This window comes from Kogia breviceps, chromosome 13, assembly GCF_026419965.1.
Source record: "Kogia breviceps isolate mKogBre1 chromosome 13, mKogBre1 haplotype 1, whole genome shotgun sequence".
Classification (NCBI taxonomy): domain Eukaryota; kingdom Metazoa; phylum Chordata; class Mammalia; order Artiodactyla; family Physeteridae; genus Kogia; species Kogia breviceps.
The window spans coordinates 47799625-47820542 of NC_081322.1; the positions used below are offsets into that span (position 1 = coordinate 47799625).

General features: G+C 45.5%; 1 protein-coding gene and 1 long non-coding RNA gene across 6 annotated transcripts; one reads left to right on the plus strand and one right to left on the minus strand.

Annotated features, from left to right (window-relative positions):
- Window positions 1–1504: 1504 nt before the first annotated feature.
- On the minus strand, window positions 1505–3146 carry LOC136792456 (uncharacterized). 2 transcript variants are annotated; one of them, XR_010836269.1, is made up of 3 exons: window positions 2703–3146; window positions 2010–2209; window positions 1505–1768 (listed from the first exon to the last, which is right to left on the minus strand). It is a non-coding gene; the product is annotated as an uncharacterized lncRNA (long non-coding RNA). The 2 variants fall into 2 exon arrangements; XR_010836268.1 differs by having other exon boundaries at window positions 2975–3143.
- A 32-nt stretch (window positions 3147–3178) lies between these two features.
- On the plus strand, window positions 3179–11022 carry VGLL2 (vestigial like family member 2). 4 transcript variants are annotated; one of them, XM_059035871.2, is made up of 5 exons: window positions 3185–3498; window positions 5727–6039; window positions 8105–8626; window positions 9759–9821; window positions 9904–11022. In XM_059035871.2, exons 1-4 carry the CDS (start codon window positions 3418–3420, stop codon window positions 9800–9802), a joined length of 960 nt encoding a protein of 319 aa, XP_058891854.1. In that variant the 5' UTR covers window positions 3185–3417; the 3' UTR covers window positions 9803–9821; window positions 9904–11022. The 4 variants fall into 4 exon arrangements, with proteins under 4 accessions (XP_058891856.1, XP_058891852.1, XP_058891854.1 ...); XM_059035872.2 differs by lacking the exon at window positions 9759–9821; XM_059035873.2 differs by lacking the exons at window positions 8105–8626; window positions 9759–9821 and having other exon boundaries at window positions 3179–3498.
- The last annotated feature ends 9896 nt before the right edge of the window (window positions 11023–20918 follow it).

The window sequence follows — 20918 nt, forward strand, 5'->3', positions numbered from 1 at the left end:
GAGAGAGACTTCCCTCCCAGTTTTCTCCTTCAACCTGTACCCCATCCCAAGGTTCTAAATCAAAGCTTGACTCCTTTGACCCTACTAATGTCCTGACAGTTTGAATGGCTGGGAAAGTAGAGGGGTTAAATTTAGTTGTGTTTTACTTTCTGCCTCAACTTAGAAACAAGAGGCAACCTCATCAGATTGATAAATACCACCCACGTGTAAATGACAGCTTTTCAGACATACAGAAAAGATGTATTTTAAAACTGCGTACTGTTTGTTTTCCTCTCTTTCCTTTGGATCTGGGGGGAGGAGACAGCTTTCCTGCAAAAATTCAGGATTGATGCTCACTGGCCCAATTGCCTGTGTTCCTTTAAGCTCCTGTGCAGTCAGTACCCTTAGTTAGCTTCAATGATGTTTTTTAAAACTGTTTCAAATAAGACAGGATTGAGAAATGTGAACTGAAAGAAGCCTTAGGTAACTGGCATCGCATTCTCTTCATTTTCTTCGTTCAAAATGTGGGAAATCGCTGCTCCTGTAATCCTTTTCAAAAATAACAATTTGTTGGGCCTTGTTGGTTCAGAAAGGTTGTCGCTATTTTCTCCTGCATTTGTGGGAAAAGTAAAGTTCAGGGCCAAAGTAAAATTAAAATGTCAGCGTGACTGGGTACAGAGGATAGGCGATGTCTGCTGGGAGGTGAACGAGGACAGGTTTCCAGCTGCCGAGCGCATTGGCTAGACATGCGATTCGGCGCTTGCCTCCTACCGCTTTTCCCGCGCAGGACTGCCAGCCTCTGGCCACGCTGCAGAGCCTGGGCTGCTAGGGAGGAAGCGCGCTCAGGCGACGGATGCTCAGGCCTGGAGATGCCCTACCCCAAGGAAGCCAGAGTGGAAACTCTTATGTCCAAGGATGTACAGAGGGACCTGCGCGAAAAGCGGGAGTGTGACCGACCCACGGAGGCCGCGCCTACTGGCGGCGATCTGTCCCGAGCACTGAGCTGCGGTGTCCTTACACTTGACCCGGGGCTTGCGGGCCGGGCCCACCCAGGGCCTGGCTTGGTGCGAGACGAAGCGGTCCCCAGCAGCGAGGGTGGCTCTTCCCATGACCGTTTGCTTTTTTGCCCCCAGAGGAGATACGGGTAAAGCGATTGTTGTCCCCCTCCAAAACTCCTGGGGAGGGAGGGTTGGAGTGGTGGTGGGAGGGATGTTCTGCTTCACCTGTGCGCCTGGATCACGGTAGGCTCCAAAAGCCACCCAGCTCAGCCACAAGGCAGCCTGGCCCCTAAAAAGAGACACGTAAAACTGTACCACAGGGGTGTGTTTATTTTTTTTTTAATTTGCTTTAAAATATATTGCACTGTAGTTAATGAAAAAAACACTTCAGCCACTCAAGACTTCTCACCATTTATAAACCGAACTGGAGACATGGAGCCACTACCCACTTATAAATTGGACAAAACCAAAATTCAACCCTGAAACCATTTGGCTTAAAATATTCACGTTTTAAAGACAAATATATCTTTTTTTAAAACTCAATTTATTTATTTTTGGCTGCGTTGGGTCTCCATTGCTGCACGTGGGCTTTTCTCTAGTTGTGGTAAGCGGGGGCTACTCTTCGTTGCAGTGCGCTGGCTGCGAGCGTGGGCTCTAGAGCGCAGGCTCAGTAGTTGTGGTGCACCGGCTTAGCTGCCCTGCGGCTGTGGGATCTTCCTCGACCAGGGCTCGAACACCTGTCCCCTGCATTGGCAGGCAGATTCTTAACCACTGTGCCACCAGAGAAGTCCCTAAAGACAAATATATCTTTTAAGGGTGCATTTGTTCGCAGTTTTATAGCCTGTGAATCTATGTCGGACTTTTTGTTGTATTTATACTCTATTTATAAACTCTAGTTATTCACTAGAGTTCATTTCTATCAGTAATCCACGCTGCCTCTTTCTTGGGTCTGGGCTCTCAATGCTCCCAACCTCTACCCTTCCCACTCCCAAGTATGCTCCACAGGTATTCTTGTAACGTTCTTTCCCACACCTGTCCCGACGTACAGAAAGTCTTGTCTCGATTCGGTCCTACACTTTAAGGACAGAGAACTACAGGGCTGGGGGAGGGGTGCCTGGGAAGGCGGAAAGCGTTGCAGGAAGCAGGTCCGAGCCAGGAGAGCTCTCAGGGAAGGAAACAGAACGGCGATGCGAAATGCGTGTTTCACAACTGGAGTGTATTCTCTTTCACCTCTGAAATGAAACAAGCAAAGAAAATCGCAGCTGCTGTATTACTGACTGAAGAGTCAGCAAAAGTCCTCTCTGACCTCCCTGCAGTGCCTAGGATGATTCCTCTTGCAAGCAATGAGTCCTCGTTCCAAAAAGTTACTGAAACTTTAAAGGATGCCGGCCGAGGAGACTCGGGGCGGCCGGGGTCTGGGTAAAGCCGCCTGGACTCCTCGAAAGTAGCTGGTACCCGGACGAGCTGGAGGCGGGGAGCGAATAACGCGGACCTAGAGGGTTCGGATGGAGGGCGTCAACCAGAAAGGGCGGGATCATAATCTAGAGGGTCAATAGGGACCCGCCCCAGTGAGCGGAATTAAAAGGTGTGGTAGCTGACGGCGTGTGGATTGGCTCCGAGGGTGAGCAAAGGAGGTGCCGCAGGGCAGCGGTTACAGGCTTCAGCCGCTGCCGTTTCCCCGCAGAGGGAGCTCCTCCGCGTAGCGAGGAGTTCCCGGACTCTTACATCCTGTCCGAAGATCCGGATTTCCTGGGGGATTCCTAGGGATAGCGCCGTTCCTCCCGCCGAGGAGTCGAGAGCAAAGAATCTTCCCCACCTCACCACCCCGGACGCACACACTCAACTCTCCAGTGTGAGGTCGGGACTCCCCACAAGACATTTCCCCACTACTCAACAACTTTCTTTCTCTCTCCAAATGTAAAAGCCCCCATTTCTCCCCTCTCCTCTCTGTTCTCCCGCCCCCTCCTGCTTTAGCCTGGAAAATCCTTGCTCCTCACGGTGCGAAGTCTCAGGGCTCAAGTTCCGGGCTGCACAGTTCACCGCACCCTTCGGCCGCAGGTTCGCCGCCGGATAGCCCAGGGAAACGCACCGGCAGCCCCTCGGTCCCTCGTCCCACGCACCCCATTGGCCTCCCGGCCCCGCCCCCAACCCCTCCTCCTCCGCGGCCCGGGAGTGGCGTCAGCACGCCGGCCCCGCGTGGGGTTTAAATGCCCACTAGCTGGAGGCCGGGCGCTTCCATCTCGGAGCGCGGTGGCGGCTGGAATTGCAAGGGTGGGAAGGGAGCGTGCGAGCGGGATCCCGAGCCGCGGAGCACGCTGCCCCTCGCTCCGCCGCGGATGACTTGGGAGCTCAGATCCTAGTGCCGCCCATGCAGCATCCCTGCCCTCCGCCGCCCAATAGTTGATGATAAAACACTTAACCGTCTCCGCTGCGGGAAGCCATGAGCTGTCTGGATGTTATGTACCAAGTCTATGGTCCTCCCCAGCCTTACTTCGCAGCCGCCTACACCCCTTACCACCAGGTACGTGTCTCCTCCCGGCCGGGCCTAGTAGACAGGTGGCGCGCCCCGGCTTCTCCGAGCACTGCCAGTACTCCGAGGTTCCCGGTGCCTCCGCGCGGGTACTGGGCGTCCGAACGGCGGCGGGCGCCTCCCGGATGCGTGGATTGCCCGCGCTGCCACCCAGTAGGCTGAGCTAACCCCTTTAGCTTGCCCGTTTGCTCTCTCGGGAAGGCAGCTAAGTACTGCTAGTGCGTGCCGCGGGCTTCCCGGGAATAATTAGACGAGGATCGCGCGAGCTGCCTTGATTTCTTAGGGTATGTCGGACTCCAGATTTCTTCCAAGCCCAGTGCTGGCACGGGGAGATGCGAGCAAAGCTCACGCAGGGAAAACCAAACTTTGGTCCCAAAGGTGAGAATGACAACAAAACAAAATCAAAGGCCTGTCTCTGTCTTTATGTCTGAGAATCGAAGACTCGCGTTCTCATCTCTGCAAGCTTATTTTATCAAAGGCTTTTTTTTTCCGTTTCAATTCTCAGGCGATCAGGCCAATTAATTCCAGAACCAGCGAATTCGTTACAAAGAGAACCGCACGAAATTCACTGGCTTTATAATCTTTGCAAAGTTCTGGGAAATATTATTGACCCGGCAGAGGCAAGCTTCATAGATAATACTTCGCCTTTCGCTAGCTGAGTCCGGCTGCCCTGCCATCAACAAACCCACTTTTGAGAAGACCACTAGCCCAGGTTCTGCAAACTCTTCAAGTTTCGTTTAATTTTTACAATATTTCTGTTCTCCGGTCTATATCTGGTCGAAGTTTTTCTTTTCATTCCTCAGCTGCTGTAGTCGAAACTGAGGACAGTAGTCCAGGAAATGAATAAGATCACACTCCAGTGGGCAGAGGGGGGGATCCCCTAGGAGTCCCGACTAGGTTGGAAAGTGAGGGCCTGGACTCCTGCTTCGGGAAAATTGAAATACACCCCAGTGTCCAAGTCCATGCTTTTGCCAATTTTGCTTGCAGAATATCTATTTGAAAATTTCCGGATGATTTAATGATGGAATGGGTAGATTTTGCCTTTTGTTTTTGCTTTTCTCCCTCCTCCTCTCCTTTTTAAAACTTTCCAACCAGAAGTTTGTTTAGTCTCAATGTTAATTTTAGGAATCACCAGAGTCTCTCATTGTAAGCCAAGTGGGAATGTGGTAGAAATGGTGTTATTGCTAAATAACTCCAGTCTTTTGGCTTCGGTGTCCAAGATGAGCTCCTTCCCAGGCTGGGAGTATTACAAAGAGGAAAGGAAGGTTGGTTTTCTGTCCGTTTGGTCCTTTCTCCTCCCTGACCCTGGACCAATCTATTGCCCCAAGATCTCTGTTCATTTTTGTATGATCAGGGTCTCCCTTGAAGGGCATCCCTGCCTGCATACTGCTTTAACACTGCATTCAGTCCATTGCTAGTTTCTAAGAAAATGTTTTCAGCGGCCACACTTCGTTTTGTAAATCACTATCAGACAGTCATGATTTACCCAACCTTACAGCCAAGATCATCCTCTGCTCCTTTTTATTACTTTTTTCCTCAATATACACAGATGGTGAGGGTAGAAATTCTCATAGCCCACTGGTTTTTCCTTACTCAAAAGAAGATCTCTTTAAAAGCTGAAACTTTCTAATGGCCAGTTTATGACCAAATATCAACTTGCATTTATTAAAATGATCCATGTCACGATGTTATTCCATGTTTTTATCCTGCAGCAGTTCTTCCTTTACATCTTTGTTGTGTAGAGTGGATTGTGTTATTTTCATGTTCTATCATGAGGATGCTTAATCCTGCATCTTGCATGTCTGCCCTGAATTCTCAGGCAGGTAACAGTCAGGCTCTAACTGGACTTGGGTGCCTTTTACCTTTGGAGCCTGATTTTAAAACTATATCTGCCTTGAGCCTGGCTCTGTGGTCAAACTGCTTAGGCGTCTTCCTGGACTTTCACCCTGACACCTTCAGAGATTTCTCCCTGTGGCCTGGCAGCAATTCCAGGGAGACAGAGGCTCCAAGAAGGGCAGTCGGCCTCTCAGAAACCCCACCTTCGTTGAGCTGCAGGTTGGGAGGCCTGTTGACTGCAGCCCACGTTACTGAGCACCGGGCATGGGCACCGATGTCAGTTGCTCCTGGATACCTTCGGGATCCGGATGAGGGAGTGCAGTCTGAACACAATTTGCTCGCTCTTTTGAAATTGATTTCTCTATTCTTTCTCCTTTGAGCAGAAACTAGCCTGTTACTCCAAAATGCAGGAAGCCCAGGAGTGCAACGCCAGCCCCAGCAACAGCAGCGGCAGTGGCAGCTCCTCCTTCTCCAGCCAAACTCCAGCTAGTATAAAAGAAGAAGGCGGCAGCCCGGAGAAAGAGCGCCCACCAGAGGCGGAGTACATCAACTCCCGCTGCGTCCTTTTCACCTATTTCCAGGGAGACATCAGCTCTGTGGTGGACGAGCACTTCAGCCGGGCCCTAAGCCAGCCTAGCAGCTATTCCCCAAGCTGTACAAGCAGCAAAGCCCCGCGGAGCTCCGGGCCCTGGCGGGGTAAGTATGGGACCCCAACTGGCAAGGGAGGATAGAGAGCCCTCATAGCCTGGGGTCCACCTACAGGGGTTCAAAGAGATGCAGCTGAAAGAATGGTAGGTGTTAGAGAAGAGGTGAAGAGGGTCATTGGGGGAGGATAAAGAAATCGAGGGAGGAGTAGGCACAGGCCTAAGATCTCTCCTTGAATAGGCAGAGCAGAGCAGTGACCTAGAAAAAAACAATAGCCTTGGAATTGGGAGGCCTACGTTTGTGTGTTGGCGCCACCACTTCCAAACAATATGACCTTGGGCAAGTCTCTTAACCTTTTGGAGGTCACTCTATTTACTGGTCTCTAAAATTAGAATAATACTTGCCCACTTAACTATCCCTGGAGGTGGCTGTAAGGCAAACAGAAAATGTATGTAAATATGCTGTGGAAATGTGAGGTTTCCAACAGCCTCCCAAGGCAGGTTGGGGGGGCAAGGGGGAGGGGGATCTTCACGAACAACAGTTTACAGGGCCCTTACCCCATTTCTGAAAATCTTTCCAGAGAAAAAAGTCCTAGAATGCAATGCAAGCAAAACCTGCTGAAGAATGTCTCCTAAAACCTACTTATGCCTTTTGCCAGATTTTGATTACTTGGGAAATCTTGAAGCAGAGAATGTCTTTCAATAAGCGAGTAAAATCATATAGAAATAAAAAGAATTTAAGGGTAGCCAAAACATTTCTAAGGGATTTCCCCAAACACATCCCTTCTTTATTGGTTTACCCTTCTCACCAAGCACTGCTTTACCTAGCCTGGGACAATGATTTCTTGGGTGAGTCAACGAACTCTCCCTTCTATTCTGAAATCTTGACCTCCCTTTATTACCAAAACAAGGGTGGAAGTAACTATTTGGTAACTTTGGTAACTTTCTCACTAATCTTAGCTCTTGACGTGCACCAAGCTGAGAAATGAGGACTTTGCTGTAACAAAGGAAAACAAATATTTCACTTTGGGGGAAATGACAACTGTCGCCCTTCCTTTTTCTCTTAAGAGTGTGACAGTTTGTACAAGCCTTGCCTAGACAAGATCCAAAAACATTAGTTTTAAATACAAAATATTCTTTTTATTCTCCAGTTGCCTAAATACTTTTAACAGGAAGATTGTTCACTACTTAGAATGCATTTTCAAAGCATTTTAAATTATCTACTATGAAATGCAGATGCCTTCTCCAGGGTTCTTTTAATTAAATGTCTTTCTCCTTTCCTCCCAACTAAAGGCAACAAATTTGATCTAAATGCTGTTCTCTTAAAATGCTTCCAGACACTAGGGGTCAACAATGATACAAACAATAATAATAATTATTATTATCATTATTCCTGGCGTCCACATGTTGATGCAGAAAATTTTTTAATTAAAACTGAAAAGACCTGTCCCTTCGTGTCCCCCTCTGCAAATAATACTGCTGCCCTTTTAATAGGTCAAGTTTGCTCTTTGCAAAAAATATTTTTTGAAATAAAGTTTCTAGAAAGGAGGCTAATAATAGCAAGACTCCGAAATATGTCGATGGACTTCCAGTCTATCAGAGGCCTTGGAGGGGCACATTTTCTGGAGCAAGGGAGGCTGAAACGCGAGAGCGGGTAGTGAGATCGCTAGGCGGCCGACCAAGAGCGGGAAGAGGTACCTTTAGCTTGAGGAGAGGCTGCGGGCCGGGAAGGCGAGGCCGCTTCTGGTCCGAGGTCGTCCAGCCCGGAGTCCGAGGGAAGCTCCCTGCGCCCTGAAACTGGGGCCGGGGAAGGAAGTCTCTCCGCTCTTCCTCTCCCTGCCAGCCTCCGGGTTCCCGCAGCCTAGGACGCGCCTGAAAAATTCGAGGAAGCGGCGCTCCTCCCCAAAGGGTTACCCCGTGCGGCGCCCGGACCTCGCGTTCCCGGGCCGCAGCCCCGCGAGAGAGGCGCCGCGCGTGCGCCCAGCACGGCGCCTTTCCCGCCCTCTGCCAGTCCCGGCCGTTCAGTTCTGCGGCGGCCGAGCGGCGTCGGCAACCGTGTTTCCGGCGGTGATGCGTTCCTCTCTCCCTCTCCTTCCCTCCGCCTCGCCGGCCCAAAGACGGCTCCTTCCCGATGAGCCAGCGCAGCTTCCCCGCCTCCTTCTGGAACAGCGCTTACCAGACGCCAGTGCCCGCGCCGCTGGGCAGCCCGCTGGCCGCCGCTCACTCGGAGCTGCCCTTCGCCGCCGCCGACCCCTACTCGCCGGCCGCGCTGCACGGCCACCTGCACCAGGGCGCGGCAGAGCCCTGGCACCACGCGCATCCGCACCACGCGCACCCACACCACCCCTACGCGCTGGGCGGCGCCCTCGGCGCCCAGGCCGCCGCCTACCCGCGGCCCGCCGCCGTGCACGAGGTCTACGCGCCGCACTTCGACCCCCGCTACGGGCCGCTGCTGATGCCAGCCGCCTCGGGGCGCCCGTCCCGCCTCGCTCCCGCGCCGGCCCCCGCGCCTGGCAGCCCGCCCTGCGAGCTCTCGGCCAAGGGCGAGCCGGCCGGCGCCACGTGGGCCGCGCCCGGGGGACCCTTCGCGAGCCCCACGGGGGACGTGGCCGGGGGTCTGGGCCTCAGCGTGGACTCAGGTAAGAGGGAGAGGGAACGTGGCATCCCCGGGCCCCTCCTGCCCTGTGCCCAAACCTGGGCTGAGGCCGGGACCCTACTTAGTTCTCCTTGGAGACCCCAGTGACCGTGAGGCCCGAAGGTCTGCATGGCGGGGTTGTGTTTCAGCAGACAGATGACCCTGTGTCATCAGTGTGGGCAGAATGAGAAAGTAGCTGGTTAATATTACAGAGGATTTTTTAAAAATAAAATTTGTTGGAAAGGTTCTAGCTCTGTGCTGTTCAGTAGTGTAGCCACCGGCCACATGTGTCGGTTGAGCACGTGAAACATGGCCAGGCCGAATTGGGATGTGCTGTAAGTGTATAATATACACTGGATTTCAGGACTTTGTCCCAAAAAGAATGTAAAATTCATCTCACTGATGTTTTACATTGATTGCATGTTGAAATATTTTCAACACATTGCATACTGAATATATTGGGTTAAATAAAATATATTACTAAGATTAAGTCTCACCTGTTTGTTTTTTACTTTTTTTCAATGTGGCTGCCGGAAAATTTAGAATTATGCCCATGGCTCCCATTGTGTTCCTGTTGGACAGCGCTGATCTAAAGTGCCTGCTAAGAGCGTAGTTTAAATGGTGGCCCGGGTGGGGGCGGGGGGGGGGGTCTTATCACCTCCAGTGGTAGTTACAAGTCATACAGATATGACTCATGACTCTGATATCAACTTAATTGTCAAATTAAATAGGTCTCTGGAAAACGTAAAACTTAACAAGAATACGATTTTAGTGATAATATTAAGTCCCTAGCTTGAAGAGTTGAATTTGAAAGGTACAGTCAAATAAGGGTTTACTTTTTTGTTTGCTTTATTTTTAGGGCAAATGAAAAAAATAGTTATATAATAAACGCAATCATTGGCTCCTAGTCTTGCCCGCTCTCCCTTCCCTCAGGTGCAAATTTGACACTTGTTTGCTTTGCTTTTACCTTCATTCATGCCCTTTAGATGAATTCTGTGACTTTCACAATGAGACAGTGGTGTTTGTCTTTCTCTTTCTTTAAATATCTTGTGCCCTCCCTCCCCCACCCCCTTCTCTCTCCCTCTCTCTTTCTCTTCTCCCTCTCTCTCTCCCTTTTATTTTCTCTCTGTTTTCAGGTTTGCAGCCTCAGGACAAAAGCAAGGATCTGTACTGGTTTTAGACAACCCACCTTCTTCCCTGTAGGTGTCTGCATAGCGCAATTGGTGACACTCAGAGCTGAAATCAAGTGGGTTTGTAACAGCTTCTGATCTTGGTTTGCAGCTCGTCGTTATTCCCTCTGTGGTGCATCCCTCCTGAGCTGATCTGCTGACCCAGGGTTTCCCCTTCCCTTTCCCTTCTGACCAGCCATGGAGGCTGGCATCTGTGCCTCTCACTTCATGGATCAGGACATGGGGGAATGCAGAGACTTCAAACTTCTCCATGTATTGGGAAAACCAGAACACACATCGACAGAATGTTCATCTAAAAATAATTCCTTCTTCCAAAAGAGGAAATCCAAAGACTCTGAATGATGCTTCATGACTTTTGGGCAAATCACTGGAAGTATCCATGGTGATCACTTGGTGACATGATATCATAGTTTTCTTGGAAAGAGGGAAAGAAAAAGAGATGTTTTGGTGTGAATATTTTTTATGCTGATGTGAATTATTTCATTAAGTAGTGTGATCATAGCACTGCCGAAGTCAATATCCTCAGACTGAAATGCATTTGTATTGGCATCAAAGACTGTGGTAGAGAAGTCAAAAGAAGCCAATTCCTTCTTCCTCACCTGTAGCCTCCAGCTCCTTTCCTGCCTGCTCCCTCCCTACAACATCAACTCCAGACACAAAGACACACTTCTTCCTTCGGACTGTGAACGTGGAAGCCTCAGCCTGAATGTGAGCGGCAAGTGGCTTATCTGGAGCCACCTGCCCGAGTCTTACTGAAATGCAGCTGTTGTAGGACAACTGTTTAAAACTCCAGAAATACATCGACCAAAGGGGGCACTTCCCAGTGTTTGGCACAGCAATTGCAGTTGCACTGGATATGTTTTATACGTGTGTGTGTATATATCATATTTTTTACAAAGAACATTTTATGATGAAAGAAGAAACTCTCTCTGCCTTCTCTCCCACAAATTCTGTCCCTCCCTCTATCCTCCTTTGGATGAAAAACAGTAAGCATCAAGAGGCCCCAGTTGTCTCCAAGAAGAAGAACTAGGAGTCACCAGAAGGGGAAGAGAAGCCCATGGAGTCTCTGGTACCTCGAATATTCTTCTCAGTCTCTGTGGTCATGATTTGGTCACTTTAGTGTTGGGACAGGGTAAGGGGTACACATGTGGGCAAAACTGAAGGGGATGAGGAAGAAGAAACGAACATTAAAGATGTTTGTTTACCACTAGGTCGCTGTGTTATTTCTTAAAAGGAAAACAAATACCTTAGTTTTTCTCTAGTAGCATAAAATAATTTATAGTAGTATGATCTGATGTCAGGAAGTAAAATTACTTCGTATATATATATATTTTTGGTTTCCAAAGTGATTGTCATGCTCTGAAACCTGTGAACCCCTTTCTACCTCGTGTCAACCCTGGAGATGAGAAGTTGGGTATCCCCCCTCTGTTTTACAGATAAGAAAATGGTAGCCCATGGAAGCCCAGGTTACCTGATGGCCTTCATCAAGTAAAAGCAGAGATGTATAGAAAACACTACTTGTGCACCATTCAGTCAGATACACACATTTTTCTCCAAAAGAGTATTGTTACTTCTTAAATTCTAGACTCTTCAGATAGTAGAGTCCTCAATTTAAAAATGTTTTGGAAATACTGGTTATTTTATATTTTAATCAGCTAGGCTAGGAAACCAAACCTACAGCTAGGCCAAAAAAAAGAAATTATTAAATTAATGGTTTTATTTTCTCTTGACGCCAAAGTTATTCGTGTTCTTTCTCTAAAGAGAGAGATTTAGTGTTATGCCCAAACTGCCCTTGAAAGTTGTTAAAACATAAAATATTAATTCAAATATTGATCTTCATTATAACACAAGAGGCAAATACAGTGTATCTTGGGTAATTGTCTCAAGAGTTGGGTGCAGTTAAGGGACCTTACTCAGAATGTGGCTTAGCAGAGTTAACCCATCCCCTCTTTCTATCATTTTGGTACCTGTTAAGTAGACTATGATCATTACAAGAACCTATTACTGTTTTTGCTTAGATGGAAGGTACTATATGATTATATCGTCCCAGATGTGACAGTAATTAGTAATAACTAATTGTATTGCATATAGCAATAACTAATGTTAATTATCATGCCCCAGGCACTGGTCTGAGGGCTTTATATATAGGTTAACTCATTTAAACCTCACAACAATTCTGTGTGGTACTTATTACCACAGAGGCTCACAGAGGAGAAGTAATCTGCCCGGTCACATAACTGGGCAGAGCCAGGATTCCAAACCAGGCAGCCTGGGGCAGAGACTGCACTGTTATCCACTGCAGTAACTACTGGCCCACTTCTGATCTGTCTTGAAATGCTCAACTTTGGGCTTACTTTCTCCTCCACAATAGATGAATAAAGAAGGGAAAAGAGACAGGCCAGCAAAGACTGACATGCTGTAGAACTTATAGAATCCCAGGTCTCAAAGGAAGTATCATAGGACGTTGTCCAGACTCCTTCGTCAAATGACAGTACCTGTAGACCATTCAGCCAGATGCATTTTTCCATTCATCTCTAGGAAGGAATTATTATTGCTTCTCTTATTAATTCATTTCAGTATTTATAGCCTTCTCTGCTCTGAAGCTCTTCACACCCAACCTAACCAACTCGTGTTAAGCATGTTAGTCTGAGGTTTGGACATTGAAGCAATAACTAAAATTAACTTTGGATTCTCTGTGATTTTTTCAAATCCATGTTCCATTGGCATGGATCGCTGGTGTATACAAGTATAAATAAAATGCATTTGGTTCCAGTGCACTTCTAAAGCTTTGCCACTGAGTGTACAGATGAAGAAAGCACAGCAAGTGCATTTTCTGCTGGACATCTTTTCCAAGTAGTCCCCCTCCCCAAGAAGCTTTCCCTGTCCTCAACCTACGTTAGCACTCACAAGATCTCTGATCAGAACCCACAGGGGGCCTTTTCCCAGCCACGAGGTTCTGATTACTGAAGCCTCTGTCCTGAGCTGCATCCAACCTGAATATCAGGTTGCTGGTGAGGAGACTCATTCACTGGAACTGGCCTTTGGGGCAGTCCTGAACAGACCATCCAGACTGCCGAACAAGGCTCCAGTGACCTAGCACATAAGACACATGGAGCAGAGGAGCAAAGCATTTCCCTCCATGTTACACATTCCCACAGTAGAAATGCAAGAGGCCCTGGAACTATCATCATTCGGTTCTGCGAAATAAGACTTTCAAAGGGAACTTTGGTGAACTCATAGCTCTAACTGACATTTTTTTGACATTCTTTTAGGCCCACCAAGTCATGTAAAGGATGAATTCTTATGCTTGTCTCGCTAATATTCGTGAAACCATGCAGATTAGAGAAGGCCCTAGTAGTTGAAAAAAGGACATTCAAAGAAAGGAGGGATGACATGAGAAAAGGTAAACATGATATTTTTGCATATATTATATCTGGTTGGGGGTCTGAGAGAAAGATTAGATTCTCCTCTAATCATCCCGGTTGGCACTGGTGTCCTCTTCATCCACGGTTTCCCTTTGCACTTGGCCTCTGCTGAGGGAGAGTTGAGGAAAAGGGGAGAGACAGCTCTCCGCCACCAAATAATCCTGTTGCCCATTGCCCTCTGGCTGAGAACTCAGTCACTCAGCTGCAGGGAACTCTATCTATTCTACTCCCTTAGTTTAATAAGAGTTGCCATCCTGTCTCATTTCCCCTTTGAAGTTCTATTTCGATGCGTGGCAAATTCTAGCAATGACTTAAGATTGATTCAGGCCTGGATGGGAGGGAGGGCAGAGGTGGTGAGTGTTGGGAAGGAGACTCCCTGACTGGAAGCTTCTCTTGCTGCTCTTTCTGGGTAAGTACTGCATTTTCTGTGCCCTTTCGAATAGGGGGAAACAACTTGTAAGGTAATTTAACCTCCCATTTGCTTAGAATCATAAATCCTGTGTTTATGTGCAGGCACCTGTACACCTATCAAAATAAACAAGAAACCTTTTCTTAAACACTTAGTGATTGGTTACTTCGGAGTTGGGGACTTTTTAAAATAAAACTTAAAACTGCTTTCCATATAAATGCCATTTCCATAAATTGCATTTTTAAACGTAATTCACTAGGAGTCAAAGCATGGAAGAAAAGTTGAAAGATATTTGAAAAGACTTTAAAAATAAACGCAACCAAAAAACATAGGGTTCCTTTATAAAATTGCTTTAACAGTCTATGGATAATTTGCATGCAAATAATTCACATTTTGATTGTACTTGTAAAGGTCTTTGCTCTCTATGGTCCCTTCTTCCTTGCAAGATTTTTAAGATTTGTTGTTCTTCATTATTTGTTGCATATTTCTAAATTCTGGAGTAAAGGAAAAAATGTCCGGAAGGCAATATCATTGTTATAGTTGCTGTTTGCACATAACTGAAGTTTTGACATTTACACAAACAACAGGATTAAGCAAATGTAAATTTCATATTTTCTCAATACCAGCTCTCCCTCATCTCCCATGAATAAATGAAACTCACAATACAAATACAGGATTCATACAATAGAATCTATTTATCTACAAATACCACACACACACCAGACACACACAAACACACACACACACACACACAAACACACACACACACACACACACACACACACACACACCACTAATGCATGCCTAAAGAGAAATCAGAGACCCCATGCCCTCAGACAGGCACAGACACAAATGATTATTCTCACTTGACAGACCAAGTGTACCGCTCTTTCCTTGTATTTCATTCCAGCCACAGAGGGCTGGATCAGGAAAGAGACACTTGATAGCTGCTGTTTCCGTGGTTGAAATATTTGTGAAGTTAACGCACAATCTGAAAGCAGAAGCTAATAAATTATAGGGTGCTAATTGGAGCTGGAGCAGAGCTGTCAATCATGTTATCCTAAACACAGAGAGACCCTCATAACCTAAAAAGGCAAGGCAGCCTTCAGGAGGAGGGCCCAGTTGTCTCCAGCCTTGACCTCCACCCCAGCGGAAACACTGCGTCCAGGCAGAGTGGCCACTGGCAGAGTCGGCAGAGGTGATTCTGCTAATCCAAGCTCATTTTAAGAAAATAGACAAATTGTCTTTGGGGGAAAAGAGTAAAATATTTGACTGAAAAAGTAATGTTTAGAGAAACATATTGTTTAGAGAAATATATAGTGAATTTATTGGAATAATTAATACTTTGGTAAAATGTTACTCTTTATTTGGAATTTTTCCACTTTAAAACACAAGTTTAACTCAATAAGAGAAAAATCTAAAGTTCTCCACAACACAGAGTCAGGTCTACCTCAACTTACAGTGTTTCCATGGGTTTACCTGTGTACTCTTATGAAACAAAGCACCTCTAAAACAGAAATAAGGAGTCCAAATTTCCTTTGTCTTACGGAATTCATTTCTTTGATCTAGAAAAGCAACAGCAGCATATTTTCTGTTCCTTTGTTTTGTTCTTAGAATCTCCTAGTAATCTCTAGTTCTACTTATCTCCCAAAATTTCAAAGTCACTAAAGTGATTTTGCTCAAACCATCCTCCTCTGTCATTACTATTTCCATTTCCTATCAAAACTGCATAAATTAATAAATAGACAATTTTCATTACATATAAGAAATTTTGTTTAAAGGTAGACTAAAATTTGGGAAACAAAACTAAAGAATTAAAATTTTTTGATTCCTAATCAATATTTGCATGACTCTAAAGATCTAGTTACCACTTAGAGATTTTTACCAACATTTATCTAAGGAGTATATACTTTAGTCTATATATGTATTTACAACTGGTAAAATGCTCTGTTTACCTCATAATTTGGAAGCTTCTTTAGAATACTTCGGGTAAAAATAGTTTTCGCTCAGGAAAAGCAAATCAAGTATCTTAAAATTCTAAACACACAATTGCTTAAACATGGATTATAATTGATGGGAATGTCAGAGTTGTTTTTTTTTTCTGCTAATTCTCATTACTACAGCTTTGCCCTTATTTTTGGCAACTACATTATCAGCCCTGTGCCAGTAATGGTATTACCAAGATATGGGATGGAAAACAAACAAAAATTAAAACAAAACTTTTTGTTATTGTTGCTTATTTTTACTAGGTACAATCCTTTTTCTTTTTTCTTCTTCTAGTGCATTTTACCCAATGTGTAATCCATCTCAGAAAACAATAGGATGCTTTTTCGTCTAGTATCATATTACTTTTTTTCATTGTACCTGCTTTTTTATGGAATTTCTAGACATATCTGGGAGGTTATCTCAATATATCTAATGGTTCTGTATTATTAGTATTCTTCCATCTTGCTTTGTGGAGTGTGAAATCCTGTTTTTACCTCAGGCAGTTTCTCCTCCACACTCAGAAACTGACAGAGGGCAGTGACAGACAGATTTGGTAAGAAACACAAAGAACAGAGCTTATGATATTTGTTCTTCCTTGTTCAAAGGCTTCTTCTAAAAACACATTCTTCGCTTGTACTTTTTGAAAGGAGTAAGATAAGAGCCTAGACGTGTCAGACTTGTATCCTGAGGGAAAACCATGATGAAGTTGTATTCAGTTGGGATTGGTGAGAAGGGAAATTTTATTCACAATTTTATACTTAACTGTTTCAAACTAGCTAGTAAATTTTAAAAATGATAGTACAGGCACCACCATCTTGCACTGAAGTTTGGGACACCTGGTTATTTGATGTTTAAGGACTGAAAAATTTTTTAATCTGCCAGTGAGATACTGCCATCTCCCTTTTTTGTTTGCGATATAAAATATATTGAAACTATTTAAAATCAACTATACCCCAATAAAAATTTAAAAGGTTTTTAAAAATTTTTAGTAAAATGTACTGAAGCTAAAAAAGAAAAACAATGCTTCACTGCCATAAAATGTACCAGGCTGCAGGTTAATATAGGCTTTGGGTCTTAGGAGACTGAGGTAGAAAGTATAGGTACCACTGAATCTCCCTGTGTCACAGAACAAGGGCAAGGCATTACGTTAAAACAAGACAAAATTATACCACTTAATAATGTATATTCTTTCAGATCATAAAAGCTTCTGACTACATTTTTACTGCTATTTTAGTGTGCAAATTTAATTCTTGTCACTTCCTTTATTAGAGGAACTTCTAATTTGAGCTCAAATTACCCATGCTTTATTCTCCTTCTCCTTACTTACTATAAACAGAAAAGTTCTAAAAGTGATATTATAGAAAATGCTTTGCATGTTGTCTGCTCGTCTCCTGATCTAGTTCTTGTGCTTGTCCTATATGTCCATATGGATGCTCAGAATGAAGTTAGAGCTATCTTGTCACAGTTCTCAGGAGGACATCAAGCTCACTACGAGACTATTTCAGCTCAAGGGTACATCATCTAGAAGTGACCAGAGTACTTATCACAATTCTAGTTGACTGCTCCTCTGGGTTAGTGCACTTGGCATTGTTTTTCTCATATTCCATGGAAGGTTCCCGGTAAATTCCTTCCTCCCATTCTGTTAGAAAACCTTCACCCTAACTACCTCCACATCCAAATGCTATCTGTTCTTCAACATCTCACATAAGTTTCTTCCTCTTCCTGGAAGCCTTATCTCCACACCAGACACAGTAAGTGGTCTCACCCTGGTCTCACCCATATCGGAACTCTTACCAACTAACGTCTATGCCATTTTTTTGCCATTTATTATTTAACATCTTGGGACACAAGTTCAGAATTTAAAAGGTTGCAGTAACCCTAAAGATTATCTCGTTCTCTCTTGACTTATTCTTTACCCCCTCAGCTGGATATTTAAGTACATTGAGCAGGTACTACCAGCTATTGTGAAAAAAATACACAAATTATTGCATTAAACTTTTTATTTTATTATGTGCAAACCAATTTTAAAATACAGGTTCATCTGAGGTTTAATGTACAAGTTAAAAAAAAGAAAATAAAAATAGTCTGGAAGATGCTTCAGTAAAGAAAATCCTCTTATTAAAAGGAGTGGGGAGAGGTTCTTCCCTTTTAGGAGGCAGTGTCAAATATCCTTTTTCTGCACTTGTATCCTGATCCTCAATCTCTGTCTTCTGCTCAAGGACATTCCTTCAACAATTGTCCTCTCTTTTCCTGCATCATCATTTCTCCCTCTCTACTGGATCATTCCCATTAATATAAAACAGGCTGCAATATTTCCTTCCTTAAAAAAAAAAAAAAGCAACCTTCTTTGACCCTGTCTCCTTTTAGTCACTAACTCATTTCTCTGCTCCCTTTAAATGGCAGCAAGCCTTAAATGAGTCATCCTCTTGCTCTCTCCACTTACTTTTCCATTTTCTCTTGTACCCACTCTACCTTAGCTTCTGCTACACACACACTTGTCAAGGTCATCAGTTAGCTCTGTATAAACCTGAAGATCAGCTCTCAGTAACCTTTTACTTGTCTCATCAATAGGGTGGTACATCAGTGAAGATCCTCCGATAAGCAGAGGTCAAGACATACACCATGCACTTGAGGCCTTATTAACATGTTCTAGCAAAGGTACTACACCTGGCATAGCAGCTGCAATTGGGCTCCTATTTGATTTAACTCATGCTACACTACAGCCATTCTCCAGGATCCATGTGGTTTCTGCAGAATCTCTGGTGAATTAAAAGGAGGTGTGACAGAAACCATGAACCCTGTGACCTTTCGAACATACATGCTGGCACTAATCATTGTAATTCCCCAGTATCCTATTTTATTTTTGACTTACTATCTTGGCTAGGGGAGGGAAGAGAGGAGGGCAGCAGTTCCAGAGGTTTCCGCTTGGCCTTCTACACCATGATATATTTTACCCCACAGGCCAAGGATCCAGTGATTCAACCACTAAGTATGTCAACCCCTATTACACATTTATAGAGTGGAGAAATCATCACCAGTGGGGTCACAGACCCGGTGGACACACTGTAGGTTGGCCTTTTAGCCAGGACTCAATTTAATACCTGGCTCCATAAACCCCACCCTAACAAAGGGGCTATGATGATGCTTCAGATCTCTAGATACCAATGTCAACTCAGATCCTGTGTCTAATAGTCTGAAATGTCTGGGGATTCCCAGTGCACAGTACTGGAATAAATGGCCACAGTGGCCTGTGGTGGAATCATCATAGTATATACCGTGATGGTGTTACAGGTTCTGTCCTAGGACCTGTCCACTTCTTCAGTCAATGGGTTACAGATCTGTACAATGGTGATTTTTATTCAAGTGACAACATCGGCCTCCTCACTCCTCCATTTTTGCCTTTCTCTGATTGTAAATGGTAAGCACTGCTGCCCTTCTGTTTTGTCCTGGGGACAACATGCTTTATTAACCATCTCTACAACTCCCTATGCTCAAGCTTCTTTGGGTGCCTCTCCATCATCATGGTGATGGGGGTCCCCTGGCTTCTAGTAGTCAAGTGCAGCCATTTGGTATCTATTATTTCAGGGCTGTGTCTTGTCCATAGGTCTTAATGAGCCCAGATGTGGATGGCCTGCAGAGGAGGCCATTACTGAGCTGCTTAGTGATGCTCAGTGAGGCACCCCTCTCATCAGCCTGTTCCTAATGACCTCAGTGTGTCCTTTGACGGGTCTTCTGGCCTCACATAATATGTCCATGCCAGCATTCCCACTTCTCTCAGTTTTTTTATTCCTTCCTCTCCCATCTGACAGGGCATCTCAGCATGGGCCTTTGTTTTCTCCAGGCTTCTGAGGCTACTCTAGCTGAAAGTTTGCCTTGAGTCTTTTCCAAGATGTTAAAATTTCATGTTCCAGGAAATCCCACTGAGTGAATGAATTCCTGCTTATCCAGTCTTACCTTCCCATCCCCTTACTCACGTACCCTCCGACTGTAATCCCAGCATTACTCCCCTGGCTCCCACCATTAGATGTTAGCTAATTCTTAGAGCTCCTTTGAGATGTAATCTCTTTCCTTCTTTATCAGACCCAGCATATCCCAAGTCAGGTTAGGCTGGGATCTGACCCTGGTTATCAACCTGGCAGTCTCCAGCAGAGGTAGATGCAGCTCCCAAGGGGGCACCTGTTGCCTTGTTGGGGAGAGGCCACAGGAGTATCTCCCTGTACAGAGAAAGTGCTAGCTCTTTCGTTAGAGGTATGAGCCATCTCGACAAGCAGTGAGGGATGAGAGGGGTCAGCTGAGCCAAATTCCTTGGGGGCATGCATCCAGTTGCCCCTGTCCAGGGTTTCAGGGTCACAGGTTTTCTCAACAGACCTATCTTGACTATCACATGCAGGGCTTGCCCCTCAGTTGTGTCTACTCTTACTCTACAGTTTATAAGCACCTCTTTTTAACCTATCAGAGACACCTTCTAGCTCTCACAATTAGCCTTTATTTGCTACATACCCTTAATTTCTCATGATCCTTCCGCAGGGAATCAGTACAACTGTTCTGTAGGGAAACAGCCAGCGAGTTCCACTGTTCTCATAGGCATCATCGCCTCTATATCTTTCAAAGGCCTGAATCATCACATTGGCAAAGGTGTTCCCCTCCATGGGATATTTTTCTTGTTCACCACTGGTGAAATCTGTAGCATTTGGGCTGCCACGTTGTGCCCAGGACTGTCTGTGCCCCACATATGTATCACTCATGATGAGGTCCTCTTAGCCACTTGGGTGATGAGTGAGCCAGACCCCAAATCCCATCTCGCTACCTGTTTTCTTGGGTCATTCCTGGTACTATCTGTATTCGTTAAGGGCCTCAAAGAAACAGATGCCAAGAGGAATAGATGTGCAAATGATTTGTTGGGAGAAAGGCCTGGGAAGGATAAAGGAGGGAGAGGCAAAGCGTAGGTGAAAAAAGCCTTCAGATTGCAATGCAGGCCTGAAACCTGTTAAGAAGAGAGAGAAGGAAGGATTGGATAGGGAAAGCCTGAGATTACAGTGCAGTTCTGGGAAAGTCTCAGCCAGACTGATAGAGAGTCAGTCCCCAAGTCAAAATGGCCTGTTGGTGGCCAAATAATGTCCAGATCAGGCAGGAATGGCCCATTCCTGGTACTCCCCTGTGTTTAGTCAGTGGCTGGAAATGGCCCAAGGGAAGCATGACCTGGCATGAATGTCACAGTAGATCTGAAGGTACAGCAGCTGGAGGTGTCAATTAGCCCTGCTCCCCAAAGCAGGTTCTCTTGAAAGA

Excerpts from the sequence above, each read along its gene's own strand:
- VGLL2 (XM_059035869.2), top strand. The coding sequence starts at position 3,418 with ATGAGCTGTCTGGATGTTATGTACCAAGTCTATGGTCCTCCCCAGCCT. Across the intron at positions 3,499-5,726 it reads CCTACACCCCTTACCACCAG|AAACTAGCCTGTTACTCCAA; the intron begins GTACGTGTCTCC and ends TCCTTTGAGCAG. Across the intron at positions 6,040-8,104 it reads GAGCTCCGGGCCCTGGCGGG|ACGGCTCCTTCCCGATGAGC; the intron begins GTAAGTATGGGA and ends GCCGGCCCAAAG.